The sequence below is a fragment of the Magnolia sinica genome, chromosome 16 (genome assembly GCF_029962835.1).
Source record: "Magnolia sinica isolate HGM2019 chromosome 16, MsV1, whole genome shotgun sequence".
NCBI lineage: Eukaryota > Viridiplantae > Streptophyta > Magnoliopsida > Magnoliales > Magnoliaceae > Magnolia > Magnolia sinica.
Window position 1 is genome coordinate 70,380,750 of NC_080588.1, and position 15,874 is coordinate 70,396,623.

General features: G+C 44.1%; 1 protein-coding gene across 3 annotated transcripts; it reads left to right on the forward strand.

The window, feature by feature from the left end:
• Positions 1-528: 528 nt before the first annotated feature.
• On the forward strand, positions 529-14,199 carry LOC131228572 (inactive protein kinase SELMODRAFT_444075-like). 3 transcript variants are annotated; one of them, XM_058224326.1, is made up of 9 exons: positions 529-818; positions 912-1,054; positions 1,985-2,079; positions 8,056-8,498; positions 9,480-10,157; positions 10,832-10,992; positions 11,799-11,875; positions 12,572-12,893; positions 13,419-14,199. In XM_058224326.1, exons 1-9 carry the CDS (start codon positions 614-616, stop codon positions 13,893-13,895), a joined length of 2,601 nt encoding a protein of 866 aa, XP_058080309.1. In that variant the 5' UTR covers positions 529-613; the 3' UTR covers positions 13,896-14,199. The 3 variants fall into 3 exon arrangements, with proteins under 3 accessions (XP_058080309.1, XP_058080311.1, XP_058080310.1); XM_058224328.1 differs by lacking the exons at positions 529-818; positions 912-1,054; positions 1,985-2,079 and adding an exon at positions 5,229-5,333; XM_058224327.1 differs by lacking the exons at positions 529-818; positions 912-1,054; positions 1,985-2,079 and adding an exon at positions 6,781-6,955.
• Positions 14,200-15,874: the final 1,675 nt, after the last annotated feature.

The window sequence follows — 15,874 nt, forward strand, 5'->3', positions numbered from 1 at the left end:
TGCGCATCGCTCCAATGAAGGCAACGGGGGTATATTTGTCCAATTGAAAAGGAGCAGTTCTACATCGGCATCTACTTAGCTAGGGTTAAATAACCATGGTTAGTCAACTAACTCGACTCCCTATTCCAATTGGGAGAAGATACGGTAGAGCCGGTTCTACCGTACATCAATCTCTCAACACTATGAAAGACAAGGTGATACGTAAATATGGACAGTCCATCTTTCTTAGAATACCGTAGATGGAAAATAATTCAAAACGAAAATAGATAGGATGATCTTGACCATCTGATCAATGGTCTTTAATGCAGCGTAAGAATGCAACTCTGGTAAATGGTTGATATGCATTTACGGAATGTGAAGAAATTGACAGCTAGTGTTGCCTGAAAGTTTTGAGATAAGCGTAATAGATGACGTTTTGTAGCATATGAACGGTCTAGATCGATGCATAACCTCTACACGTGTACAGTGGAGAGATTGCTCCGGCTCACCCTATTTCTCTCTCTTCACCGCTTCAACGAGACAACAATAGGGAAACGAAGAAAGAAAGAAAGACAGAAATCTCTTCCTCGTCTCCTCGTCAGTGCTCGTCCTCCTCTCCGTACCGCGGAAACTCATGTTGCCGGCAGAAATCCAACTGTTCCGACACGAAACCGACACGCAGCAGTATCGGGGCGCCGATACGGCTCCCGAGAAAGTAATCGTGGCCGTCAAAGCCGAGAAGGAGATCTCGAAGACGGCCCTTGCGTGGGCTCTCACTCACGTCGTCCGCCCTAGGGACTGCATTACACTTCTCGCTGTCTTTTCCGGAGACGACAAGGGTAATTCAGTAATTTCAGCCTATTCCGATTGTTATTCTGGGAATTCAGATTTTTCCGGCCTTCCCACGCGTGCTTAAATCTTTCTCTTGTCAGGGCGGAGGCGGTGGAGTTTCCCGAAATTCTCCAGGGATTGTGCGAGCGGCCACCGGAAAAGCTCTCTCGACCGGAGATGTCAGATCTCGGAGTCTTGCTCGCAGATGGTGCTGCAATTTCACGGCGCGTGCGATCCGAACGAGGTGAGCGGAATGACGGAACTGTCCACCACCCTATGATGATCAGATCCGTTCTTGTGGTGGAGCCATCTTGAACGGGTGATAGACTCGAAAATGTCCCCTTTCCTGATGATCTAACCTTTCAATTGGGTCCGTTTTTATCTGGACTAGTGGTTGTAAGTGTTATTTCTCATGGAATGGCTAGAATCATCCGATAGGAGATATGTTTAGAAAGGGGCCGTCCATGGCGGGGCCATCCCAATCCGTACAATTGCGCGGCAATCATAGAGCAGTGCATATCACCATATTATTTTTATGGTTGGCCGTGGGTAATTTGGTCATTCGAGCATTTCGTACATGCCGAACTGGAGTTTCGTAGATTTACATTAACTTTCTTCTTCCCAATTTAGGGCTGGCACTAGAAAATCCGCTCTGACAATCTGCAACTGTATTCTGGATTTCAGATCCCAGTCAGTCTCCGGTACCTGGTTTTGACACCGATGATGATCTAAACCGTCCATACTCTGAATTTGTGCAATTGACTGTGTACGAAGATGAATACGGAACATCGAAAAGTACCTTTTAATGGCTCATATTCAAAGGTCTAGGATATATGAACGGGTCAGATCAATCTAAGGATGCAATCCAGGCCGTACGGTACTGTGCCGGGTCGGTATCACTCTACCTTACCAAAACCCAGGTGGTACCAGGGACTGACACCGCGTTCTGAACGAACGAAGAGGCTATCTGTAGCACACGTGTCAACCTGCTACTCCACTCAGAAGTTGGGCCGTGATAACCATCCACTTTCCGGATGCGCATGTGGCCCACTTGATGTTGAGAGAAAACTGGGATGATTTACGGATCATGATGAATGGCCCGGATGGCTTTTCTTAGTAAAGTTCGCTTTATTTGATTAGTAGTGATTTTGAGTTAATGACAGTCTAATTGCAGATTAACGTGAGGATTAAGGTGGTATCAGCAAAACCAGCGGGAGCGGTGGCAGCCGAATCGAAGAGAGCTGGAGCCAACTGGGTCGTATTGGACAAGTAATTACACAAAGTATTAATTCCTAATTCTAATTCTAATCCTAATCTGGATGCCCTTTCATTTCATTACACGTGGCATTTTGTTAATCAACTTAGACCGTTCAGATCCTGGGCCCCACTTCAGATGGGCCAATTAAGGTACAAGTTAAAATATATAATTCATTAGTTTGAATCCAACAATCAAGGGTCCATTCATCAGTCGTCAGGATTGTTTAATCAATAGTGTTTTATTGTTATGACTGAACTCGAGTGGGTCCCAGGATTTGGAAACATTAATTTGAGGCAGACGAGGCCACGTATATAGTATTGAATGCATAAGTATGAACTGTCGCAGTCTGCGAGAGTATCAAATAATTCCCCATCTTATTATTGATTTTTTCATTATCTTATGAATATAATCTTGTAGTTTCTGGTATGGTCGGTTAATCATTTTAATTTTAGATGTCATCTCTCCATAAGTCTCTTGTTTTCATATGCATGTTTATACACCTTTAAGAGGAATCAATAACTGCCGACGCACAGAGATTCCTTTTTTATGTGGGACATGGTTAGATAATCCAAGCCGTTGATCTAAAGTTCCCGGTGTGGATGAAAGGATAGGGGATTCCCCAGAAACAGCCAAATTTGGACGTTGTGGACCCTCCGTTTGGTGGCGAACAAATGCTAAATGCGGAACAGGTCAAATACAGAAGGGTTAACATCTTGCAGCGTTGGAGCTTTTATTAGTAGCCCACCGCCCCCCACCGCCGGACAGCTGCCATGCATCGCCTGGTTCACCTGTTGGATCGCGCACGTGTCAGAGATCCGGGCCATTCGTTACATTGTGGCAGTGTGAAAATGCTATGTAACAAAGACCTGGGTAGTCCGCTCGACATGCTTGTTCCTTGGATTTGGTCCCTTCGACTTCCTTTTTGAGCGCCCATTTCTCCATGGAACTTTGGCCCGTCTGCTCCGCGGCCGCGGCTTCGGTGGATCCCTGACTATGGAGCCCATCTTCATGCGTATGCTTTATATCCACGCCGTCAATCCGTTTTGACAGCTTATTTTAGGGCACGATCCGAAAAATGAAGCAGATCCAAATCTTGGGTGGACCACACCACAAGAAACAGTGGTGATTCAATACCCACCATAAAAAACTTTTTGGGGGGCCGCCAGAATGTTTATTTGTCATCCAAACTGTTGAGAAGGAGGTCCCAAAGACCTGGATGATGGGACCACTCAAATATCAGCTTGATCAAGACTTTTGTGGTCCACAAATCTTTTTAATGGTCAGTCACCACTGTTTCCTGTGGTGTGATCCACCTGAGATTTGGATCTGCTTTATTTTCGGGATCACATGCTAAAATGATCTTTCAAGATGGATGGACGGCGTGGATGTAAGGCATATCCATCATCGTGGGCATCACAGTCAGGGATCCACACCACCCCGGTGGATCCGGGGATCCATAGAAGCCGCACGCATGACCATTGCACGAATATTATGTCTGGAAGGGCCAAATGCTGACACGCGTACATCGAACGGTGGCAACCAGTCGCAACATGGAGCTTTCATGAGGCCCAGAGCTCTTCTCGGATCTCCCAGCTATGACGGTTCCCATCAGATGAACGGTTTGGATCAGCTAGCCATGCCCCAAAATATAGGGAATTCACGTCGCATAACAAAGACTTGCATTATTGCCTTGTGCCGTAACAGACGCATCATCGGAGAGCCAGCGAAGGTTGCCACGTATAATTCGAACACACTCATAAACAAAATTAGACAATTTTTTTAGAGGAAGGGCGCGGATTAGGTACTAAGGACAGATGGCTCCAAGGGCCCATCCGTTATATATGGATTTTATCCACACCGTTCATGATATGGAAAAATGGATGAACGGTGTGGATAAAATCATCACGGCGTTCCCCGGGAGCCCAGCCTCTACCGAATTCGGAACAGGCGGGGGTATTACGCGGATCAGCTACCGACGGGTTGAGTAGCGAGACTGGCAGCTGAAGTGACGTCACCATGTTATGTGGGCCCCACTACGATGTATGTGTTGTATCCACACCGTTCATCCATTTGGAAATATCATTTCATTATATGATCCAAGGAATGAGGCAAATCCTCCAAATCATTTTATGGTATGATCCAAGGAATGAGGCAGATCCAAAGCTGGAGTGGACCCCACCACAGAAAACAGCGAGGAGAGTAACACCCACCGTTGAAACCTTCCTAAGGTCCACCATGATCTTTATTTGAGATATAACCTGTTCATGTGTTAAAGAACACATAAAAGAAGGGAAAACACAAGTATCAGCTTGATCAAAAACTTTTGTGGCCCTAAGAAGTTTTTAATGGTGGCCGTCACTCTCCATCACTGTTTTATGTGGTGGGGTCAACTCTAGCTTTGAATCTGACTCATTCTTTGGATCATGCCTAATATGATCACTCCAAGTGGATGGACGGTGTGGATACACCACATACATCGTTGTGGGGCCCACGTAACTTGGTGACGTCCCTATAGTAGCGAGTTTCGCTACTCAACCTGTCAGTTTGAAACGCCACGTGGCTTACGTTCGCATGAGCTGTTTCGCAGGAAGTTCCTGGCTGGAAACTTGGGTGGGGCCTAACATGATGTTTTTAAGCAATCCACACCGTAAATATGTTTTTGGAGCACATTTTAGTACTTGAGACCAAAAGTGAGAAGGATCCAAGACTCAAGTGGGGCACACTAGAGGAAAAGGTGGGTAGGAAAATTTCTACCGTTGAAAACTGTCTGAAGTAGAAAGTGATGTTTACATGCCATCCATACCGTTAATAACATCATTCCTACTGGGATGAACTGAAAATACAAATATTAGCCTGATTCAAAACTTCTGTGGCCCCACGAATATTTCCACTGTGTACATTCAAAACTCACATTTTAGGCACACTAGAGTATTGGATACGGTTCATTTTTATCATCTTATTCTAAAAATATCTCAGAAAACGGATGGACGGTGTGGATACAACACATACATCGTTGTGGGGCCCACGTAACTTGGTGACGTCCCTATAGTAGCGAGTCTCGCTACTCAACCTGTCAGTTTGAAACGCCACGTGGCTTACGTTCACATGAGCTGTTGGTATGCAGTCGTGTTTGATGCGGATACGTGTGCCTGCTGCGTCTCTACTTCGATCGGAATCGTCTAGAACACCTCTGACGCAGCGCCTAAAACACCCAAGGTCTTTGGGACCGCCATTTTGGATACGTGAAATCCACTCCGTCCATCAGGTGATAACCCCTATCTTCCCCTGTGCCGGAGCGGATTAGGTGAGACCCGGGCCTCACCCAAGACGGTGCGGGCATTACCGTGGGGCACAGCTAGATGTATGTATTCTGGATCCGCGCCGTCCATCCGTTTTTCCAGATCATATTAGGGCCTTATCCCAAAAAATTGAAGAAGATCTAAATCTCAGGTGACCGACCATGCTCTAGGAAACAGTGGCGATTGAACGCACCACCGTTAAAAACTTCTCAGGGCGCACCTTAATGTTTACATAGTGTTTATTTGCCATCCAATGTGTTGATAAGGTCACCTAAGCTTGGATGAAGGGAGCAAACAAATATCGATCCAAAACTTTTGTGGCCCATTAATGGTCAATCACCACTGTTTCCTATGGTATGGTCCACCTGATAATTGGATCTGCTTCATTTTTGCTATAATAACCTAAAATTATCTTTAAAATCGGATGGACGGCGTGGATAAAGAATACATACATCAAGGTGGGCCCGACGGTAAGGGCCGCACCACCTTGGGTGAGTCCTGGGTCTCACCTAATCCGCTCCCGAGGTGTCCCGTCCACGTGGATGTGGGTGTACCTCTGCACATGCACCCAGTATTCGGCCCATGAAATACGTGTATTTTATCGAACAATACGCAGATAATCGTACTAAGCACGTGCGATGCACTTGGAGGGGTGGATTTTTCAGGCAAGATGATTGCTTCTACTAGACGCTTTGGAGACCCACGTGACCTTTACTCGCAGCACACGTGCCAATCTGGGAAGCATGTGCCAGCAAGCGTGTGGGACATCTAAGCCGTGCGCAAGGTAGAACACGCTGTGAAGATGACCACTCACAAAAAGGTTGCGCCTGCCCATTCATCGGGAAAGTGACATGTGTATATTAAATATGGACGGTTGGCACCTTTATTCCAGTCTATTGCTTCCGCCGGGGTTATTGCCCACCCAACCAGATTAACTGCGACCTCGGATGCATCCAGGTGGGTGCGATCCTGACCGTGGGGCCCACCTTGATGTATGCGTGGGATATCTACACCGTCCATCCGTTTTGCAGGTTAAGTTAGGTTATGGTTCCATAATTGAAGAGATGAAAATTGCAGGTGGACCCCTCCGCGGGAAAAAGTGATCATTGAACGGCAAACATTAAAAACTTCCTGCTACGGTCCAAAGTAATGTTAATTTGCCATCCAACCTGTTAATGAGGTCACACAGACCTGGATGAATGGAAAATGCAAATATCAACTTGCTCTGGAACCTTTGTAGCCACCAAGAAGTTTGTAATGGTGGGAATTCAATTCCTAGTGTGTGGTCCACCTAAGATTTATATCTGCTTCATATAGGACCATGCCCTAAAATAAAACAGGTAAATGAATGGACGGCATGGATATACAAGCCAGGTGAGCCCACGGTCAGGATCGCACCCACGTGGATGGATCTGGGTCGCAGCTAATCGGCTTCCTTTTTGCCAGGTCATCCTGACCGTGGAACCAATGACCAAATGACCTGTGCTACGTGTAAAGATCTGTATGGATATGATGCATGCGGGGCTAGCAGTAGTCCACCTATTAAGGGCGTTTCTGGAATCTCACACCGAAATGTCAACGCCGTTGGGTAAGCTTTTTTGAACGAGAAGGTGGTTGGTCCCCTTCTTTATAGTAGAGGTGGCAGGATAACGTATGAATCGAGACCGTATATCCAGCGTATCCAGTGGTGGTCCATTCCATGGTCTCAAAAATGTAAATGATTGCGTGATTCAGCCGCAACTATTTTCTCTTTAAAATAAGGCAAGCAAAATGGTTGGTCCGGAGAAGTACATAGAAATGATAGCTACTTCAATCTACCAATGAAAGATGGCCGTTCGCTGTGGAGCCTACTGGTTATGGATTGTCCTGATTTACCCATTGTCTTGTCATCCACACCGTGAATTCAGCTCTACCATGATCTAGTTCAACTCTCCCTCAGAATATTAGCATAGAGGGTTTTACTCAGGATGTCAAACCAAAAGCTCCATGGGAACAGAACAGGGGTGGGAGAACTTGACCAGACCTGCCAACCCCACCTTAACCCTACCTGAATAGTTGGGTTTGGGTTAACCCGTTTCCCTTATGGGTTGATAACGTGGGGGTATTTTCACACTGAGCTCAAGTGGGGTGTCCTGTGGGATTTAGGGGCACAATCGGGGTAGGCGGCCTACGGAACGTATGAATTTGGGGCCTGTGTGAGGCGAAACCCATGGATTTAGGGCCCACGAGGGGGCGGAACCCTTGGTTTAGGTTAACCCATTTCCCTTATGGGTTGAGTGCTGGGTGGGTCTTGTCAACCCAACATAAACAGATTTGAGTTTCGGTTTTCTAGGCCGGACCTAGTGGATCATGAATATAGTTTGTTCCTTGTCTCTTTGCAAAACACTGTATTAGAGATGATGCAAGTTTAAAAACATCGAACTTGGTTATGATGGTTGTAAGTTGTTTATATTATGAGTGGGTTTGAATTGACTCATATAGATGGATTGGGTTGGGCAGAGATTTTCAACCAGTTTAATAAATGGATTGAGTTTATGTTCGACCGTCCTAGGTATAACTTGAACCCAACCCGATCCGATTCGATCCGACCCGACCCATTGCTACCCTTATATGAGTTTGGTTGCGGGGTATTATCCCTCAACAAAGCCAGTAGTAACTCAACATAGCCTTTTTCCTGTTCATGCACAGACAATTGAAGGAGGAGGAGCGTCATTGCATGGAGGAGCTCCAATGCAACATAGTAGTAATGAAACGTTCAAAACCCAAAGTCCTCAGGCTCAACTTGGGGGGCCAACATGAACCTGGACTGCCATTTTTGTCTCCCTCGCAATCTGATGATGATAGGCCACTCGAGAATAGGATCAAACATTCCACCCCGATAAGCAGCCCTGAAGAGCCAAAACCTTTGGTCATGAGATCGGTCCAAGCTTCCATGTCATGTCGTGATATGGGGAACTCCCCTTTCTTCGTCTGCGAGCAGAACCCGCTTTTTGAAGGATTCCGCAAGGGAGAATCAAGCTTTAGAGAGGAGACAGTTGATTGGGATGATGCAGTCACGTCATTTGGATCGGACGGTGAAGGATTGAGTCCACCCTCCAAACATCCACTGCTGGAAACTACTCATGGAAGAGGTAATCCCATGCTCTGCTTCAGAAAACGACCCGGATTTGAGTAATACTCATGTTTAGATCAATGTGGGTATTTTTGTCTTTTTAAACTACGCAAACATAGTTTTAAAATATGAAAATTCAACTCAACTCAAACCCAGTCCAGTGGAGTCTACCTGAGAACTCTGGATGAGTTCTGAGTTGAGTCAAGTTTTCTTGATTTTTCAAGTTTTTCTTCAGTTTTACTGAGTGTTTTTTAATCCCAGCTGGTTCTAGCTTTTTGCAGGGTAAGTGACCAAATTGAGTTTTTTTTTGTTTTCAAGTATTGGTAAAAAGCAGGTCGAGTTGTCACATTCTGACTCAGGCGAGTCAAGTCAAGGTTTTTTTAGATTTTAAACTATGGTGGAAAATGGGCTGGTCTGGACTGGGCTGTGGGAAACCAAAAGTTTGAATAGGCCAAGCTTGATTCAGTTCTAGTTACCGACCCAAACCATACTGCTACACCCATTTCCATAACAGTTAGTCTCCCAACCTGAGTTTTGTTTGGTGGGGTATTAAATGGTGCTCGATCCAAAGAAAAGGCCTTTTTTTCCTGTGGTAACAGAGCTGCTAATATGGTGGGCCATACCATGTGATGGGTGATGCCCGAATATCTGCCCGATCACATGATTCTAACCATCCGATCGGTGGGTTGAAAACATATATTATACTCAAATGGACCACAGTTAAAGGCATTTTCCAACACTATAGGCCCCGTAAGATGTTACGATGATCATATGGAGGAGAAGTCTGGGTCTCTCAATACTCACCATATGAACGGTTTAGATCACCAGGTGGATGGCATGAATTTTTATTTTTATTATTGTCCTAGCAAATTTTTATAAAGAACAATGTCATGTCTATTTTCCTGTAGAAAGTGTCTCTATAAACAGCACAGGGTGGTTCTGCACTTTCTCTTTGACGTGGTGATTTTCTTAAATAAATTTTGGAAATGTTCGCTCTCAGGCTACAGAGAATCATCAACCATCGATTTCGAGCGGTCGCAGCAATATCCATCTTCACATCGATCACATAAGCGCGAGATCTATTGGATTCCTCAAAACCATGTCGAAGGAGAACAGAAGAACCCAGTTACAAGAAACAGCATTGCTACACACTACACCAAACCTCCAATCGCCAAGACTTTGCTTGAAAGATTTGCCGAATTCGATCAAGAAGCTGGAGCACATAGGCTCAGCATCGACCAGACTCCTCACAGAGATTATGTTTTTAACTCAAACGTAAGAGATGCGGTCCACTTATGCAGGAATTCTCCTTCAGTTCCTCCACCTCTCTGTTCCATCTGTCAGCACAAGGTGCCAGTTTTTGGGAAACCGCCAAGATGGTTTAGCTATGGAGAGCTGGACGAAGCAACAGATGGGTTTTCAGAGGAGAATTTCTTGGCTGAGGGCGGATTCGGATCGGTTCATAGAGGAGTGTTGGGAGATGGTCAGGTGGTGGCTGTGAAGCAGCTAAAGGTGGCCAGCTCTCAAGGTGATGCCGAGTTTTGTGCAGAGGTTGAGGTGCTGAGCTGTGCACAGCATAGGAATGTGGTGATGCTGATTGGGTTTTGTATAGAAGAGAAGAGAAGGGTTCTGGTTTATGAATACATCTGCAATGGGTCTTTGGATTTCCATTTGTACGGTATACCTCTCTCTCTCTCTCTCTCTCTCTCTCTCTCTCTCTCTCTCTCTCTCTCCCACATGCATGAAATTGGTAACTCCGGAAAAATCTGCATTTCCATCATAGTTCAAAACTAAAAAAAAAAACTAACTAGATTCCTTCTCTAGACAAGCTGGGTTGACTTGTCAACTCGCAGATTTTATAATCAAATTAATATATTTAAAATATAAAGGGCAAAGGAAAGGCCCACAAAGAACATAGATGGAGGTGATAAGAAAAGACTAATGACTTATGGTCTAGCTAAAAGTATGGCCGTGATAGAGTGGAATGACAGAACAGGGAACATGACTCATGCAGCCAACCAAAGTAATTTGCGATAAAGCTTGGATGATGATGATGATATTTAAAATAGCTATGAAAATTTTAAATAGTTATAAATAATTAAAGGATAGACACAGAATAGCTGGTTTAAATTCTCTTAACTCTATATTTAGCACTAATAATTAGGGTGTGTTTGGTTGCACCAAATATCATAAAATTTCATGATATTTTGCACCAAATTAGGCTGATTTAATCATGAAATATCATGATATTTGGTGGAACCAAACACACCCTTGGCTTTTGTAATTAAAAAAAATCCAATTTTTATGGTAATACAATTTTCAACTAACATGTCTTCATATCATGATGCATAGAGCACAACAGGGCACCTTTAGACTGGCATGCAAGGATGAAGATTGCGATCGGAGCAGCCCGTGGTCTGCGATACCTTCATGAAGATTGCAGGGTCGGTTGCATTGTTCACAGAGACATGCGCCCTAACAACATCCTCGTCACCCACGATTTTGAACCGCTGGTACTCTCCTTGTCCCCTGCAGTCAGGCAGGCAATATCCCGATACATGCCGCATAGCGTACTGTATCATGTTGTTTCTTGATGGCTTGCCTAAGGTGTGAGTTGCTAAGAAATATCATGCCAACACACAAAATGCAGCACACTAAAGCAAGCCCATTTCCTTCCCTTGGGAAAAAACGTTGATATTCCGGCAGTATGATGGATGATACACAGGCACCTAGAAATTCCTTAGAAACTGCAAATGTGACATACAATAAGATAAAATTAAACCGTACAAATTATGGTCTGCAGTTTAGATGATGAACCAAACATTATTCTTATTTGGTTAGAATTAGTGGATGTTTATTGGACAGTTACAAATGAAAACATCCAAGGGTCTTATTTCCACAAATCAAAGGTTAGGATTGTTCAACCAATCTGATCGTGGGATTGTGACTTTACAACAGTTAGCTCCACAATTTAGTCACTTTAACATAAGTTGATGTACGCCCATGTACACCGTTTCTGAGTGCTTGCATATCTAGTGTCAGATGCTGCCTAAGTATCATATAACTCTTTAGACTTTACAGTAAATGATCAAATGAAGAACAGGGGAATCATATGGGCTGTTGTTTATATACTGGATATTTGGTGTATGTGCCATTCACCAGTCTCACTGTCATTGTCTAATAGTGTGATGGAATGGGACTATGAAGCATACATACCTTACATTCAGTGTATAAGCCACAATCTGGATCATGTGCGGATCATTGTCTAGTTTTAGTCATTGCTTACTAAAGCCATAATCTCATCTAATCTCTATATCAGGTTGGAGATTTTGGCCTCGCCAGGTGGCACCCAAACGGCAACCTTGATGTTGAGACACATGTCATCGGAACATTAGGGTAATTAACCAAAAAAAAAAAAAAAAACCAAAGAAGAAGAAAGAAGATAAAACTTTTGCATGGGAGAAATGGAAACATGTTCATGTGATTGGAGAAAGAGCATTGGGCATGTTCTTTCCCAATCCAAATCACCACCTTACATGTGGATATGATGATCTAAAATGTACATCCATTGTTGCCCCACCATGGGTGGGCCATGTGCAGAAGTACACTCATCCGGCAGTATCAAATGTCACACGGCATGCGAACAGGCTGTTAATGCCTAAAATAACAAGGCTTCTTTTAACTGTCCAATCGTACTTAAGGGTCAGTAAGCATGCCAATGGTCTCATTGTTAGTTTGATTTTCACCCAGTTGGCCACTGATGGTGGGCCCCATCATTTGTATGGCTTCATTCACTATAATATGCAGGCCACCTTGCTGATGGAGATTGGGAGAAGACACACTTGGGGGGGATGGTTGGCCTTACAGGCACACTGAGCTGAACATAGGCCTATTGGGTATTAAACACTGGGACCAACAATTTCTTAGATCGACAGGCCTACATGTGATCAGTTTAGCTGGTGGGCCAGATATGCCGATCATTCATTCGACTGAGATCAGATGGCACCTAATAATAGCTTACTCCAAAACTTCAATGCAGGAATTTACACCCAGTCATTCCTTTGAAAATACACCTTAAGTCTTTGTAATCAGGTACCTAGCACCAGAGTATGCAGAGAGTGGGAGAATAACAGAGAAAACTGATGTGTACGCATTTGGGGTGGTGCTGTTAGAGCTGATCACGGGTCAGAAAGCCATCAACATGACTAGGCCCAAGGGACAGCAGTTCCTAGTTGAATGGGCACGCCCTCTGCTCGACTCAGATGAAGGACAAACCATAGCCATTGATCAGTTGCTTGATCCACGTCTGGACTTGTATGAACTCCAGTTAGAGACCCACCAGCTGCAAGCCATGGCCTATGCTGCTTCCTTGTGCCTACGTCGCGACCCACTCGTCCGACCGAGCATGTCAAAGGTCTCTTCTTAACTCTCTCTCCATGAACTTGGTATTGTTCTCTTATAAACCATTTTTATGCATGTGCATGCAGGTTGATGCTTAAATGCTCTGGTCTCTTTGTTAATGTATGAGATGGGAAGGATGAATGATTTAAATCAAAGCTCTATCTCTGATACTATGTTAATGTAGGGGCTACATTGTGAAAACCTGTGTATTATATCAACAACAAATAACAAAATATATAAAAAAGAAATTGCAATGGGAATGAATAGCTTGAAATTACAAGCAATTGCAATTCAATTAAATAGTGCATCCAAATGCTCCCTTAGTTCTTGGCACAGCCAGGAACCCACATCAGCTGGCCAGAGTTTTTCCTCAATTTTGGGACCAAATCATAAGAACCATGTTTGTCTTAACCATTTCTGTTCACCAGTCCAGACCTATGGGGAATGTGTGTTGGTTACCCCAAAAATCAGATCCATCCACCCGACAGGTGGGCCACACCTGAACTTGGGGTTTGATTTTGTTTTCTTGTTGAATCAGGTACTCAGAGTATTAGAAGGGGATGCGATCATCGACCCAGGCTTTGACCTTGACTCAGTCGGCAATAGAACTGAGCGCATGAACGGTTTGATCCTGTATCGGCATGCCAGTTGCAATGTTGATTCTGTTGGCACTAGAAGCGGGCGCATGAACGGTTTGAACCTGCAACAGCATGCCAGCTGTGATGCTAATTCTATTGGAAGTAGAAGTGAGCGCATGAATGGTTTGAGCTTGCAACAGCTCATTGGTTTCGGTGTAGACTCAGTTAGTGGTAGAAGCAGGCGCATGAACTGTCCAAGCCTTCAGCTGCATTGCAGTACCACTCCTGACTCAATCGGCAATAGAAGCGAGCGCCTGAACAACTCAAGATTTCAACTGCAAGTTGAACCAAGGGAAGGCCACTCTCGCAACCTCTCTCTTGGAACACTGAAAGCGTTTTATGCCGAGAAAGATAGCAATCACCATGGCATCTACTAAGGTATATGTAACTCAGTCAGGCAGGTACTGCAGCGAGTGAGTCATGCCATGAAATTGGTGAGTTGGCAAGGACAAGCTCCGAGTCAACCCGATGGGACTGGACAGCACCTGCCTGAACAAGTCAGATCATTAGCCCAACCTTGAAGCATGTTTATACCTGAATCACAAGTTTGTTCATCTCATTGATAGTCATTTAAATTGAAAACAAAACAATAAATTTCATGTGCATTACCCCAAAACAATTGATTGACCATGCAAATTTCAGTGTGTGCGCGCTTGAATAACAGCCACTTGTCGATGGGCCCATGTGTTTCTGGAACGCATGCAAACCCGTTTGAAGTTGGATCCGGTTCTCACACGTTCTGTGACGATGTTCTGTGATCAAAACCATAGTTTTAAAACATGAACATTCAAGTCGACTCGAGTTTTGCCAGCTTATTTTAGGATATGAACCCAAAAATGAGATAAGACCCAAAACTCAAGTGAGCCACACCGCAGGAAACACGGTGGGGATTGAACTCCTACTGTTTAAACATTCATCGAGCCACAAAAGTTTTGGATCAGGGTAATATTCTTGTGTTTTCAGTTTATCCCAGTGGGAATTACCATAAGAACGGTTTGGATATCAAAATCACTTTTAATGCAGGGGAGGTGTCAATGGTAGGCATTCCCCTCCACGGTTTTTTCCTGTCATGTGGTCCACTTGAGTCTTGGATCACGTCCCAAAATGAGCTGGCTAAACATGGTGGATTTCTTACGAACATCATGGTAGGCCCCACCTAGATTCCAACCACAGTAAGTTCCCTTGGTCGCAGGCAATCCGCATCCCGCTTTGAAGGCCACTCCTAAGCTTTCTAGTGATGGATGCATGTTTTAACCTAACTTGCATCCAGAGCAAATATACGGTCCCGATTGATGCATCATCTGGTACACCATGTTCTGCGTCTAATTCAACCATGAACAAATATACGGTCCTGATTGACGTATCACCTGGTAAACCAGGATCTACTTCTAATTCAACCATGAACAAGGACAAATACTATATGCAGCTAGGATCTTCTGATCTGGGGAGGGTTTTTTTTTTCCCCCTATGCATAACCTGTCCAAAGTAAGCCCCGTCATACAGAACTGAGTCACATAAACCTGACCAGACAGGATTCCAAGCCAACTCAGCTCGTTATAGCTTGTGGGGACTCCAGCCTAGTCTCTCAATAAAAATCTAGACCGATTGGCAGAGGAAAATAGACCAATCAAGAACTAGTAGCTCAATACAATAAATAAATTCAAAGAACGCAGATTGTCTCCAGCGTCCAGTGGAGCTTGGATGGTGCTCATGTACCGGCATGGGATTCGTAGTAGGCAAAATCAGCATATTAGCATAAGATGGTTTTTCATTACTGCTGAACTGAGTGTTTCCATCGCCCTGCTTTTATAGCAAAATCTGAACTATATAAATAAATAAAAAAGATCACTACTGAAGTTTTTATCTTGAGCTTTTATTCACTAAAGACTAAAAGAGTTGAGAAAAAGAAAGTCAAAATGATAATTGTCATAGCTTTTTTTTGAGTTACATGCGATCTGAGAGTTTGTGCTGCTGAAGAGAATTCGGTTGCATGTTCTTGCATTCCAAAGGCGGTGCTATGGTTGCCCATCATGCCATAAGATTGTATCATGATAGTGTGTTATAGCCAAAGGGTATGGCATTTCAAAGGTGATTATAATTGCCTATGTAGCTCGAAGGTTGTCACTTGATTATATGCTTTGAGCCACAACTTTTTTGGTGGCATAGGCTGTTTGGGAATGACAATGCCAAGTGATGCTTCTTTTTGCTTCATGGGTTCATTTTTATTTGCAAACTTGTTGTGAGGATGTATTTGGTGCACTAATGAATCATTGGATCGAAAGTAAGATTGGAGGTAACTTGAAGTTTCATTTAGGGGGTATTTGGATCGTAAGTTGTTTAAGATAAGCTACTTATT

Excerpts from the sequence above, each read along its gene's own strand:
- LOC131228572 (XM_058224326.1), top strand. The coding sequence starts at position 614 with ATGTTGCCGGCAGAAATCCAACTGTTCCGACACGAAACCGACACGCAG. Across the intron at positions 2,080-8,055 it reads AACTGGGTCGTATTGGACAA|ACAATTGAAGGAGGAGGAGC; the intron begins GTAATTACACAA and ends GTTCATGCACAG. Across the intron at positions 12,894-13,418 it reads TCCGACCGAGCATGTCAAAG|GTACTCAGAGTATTAGAAGG; the intron begins GTCTCTTCTTAA and ends TTGTTGAATCAG.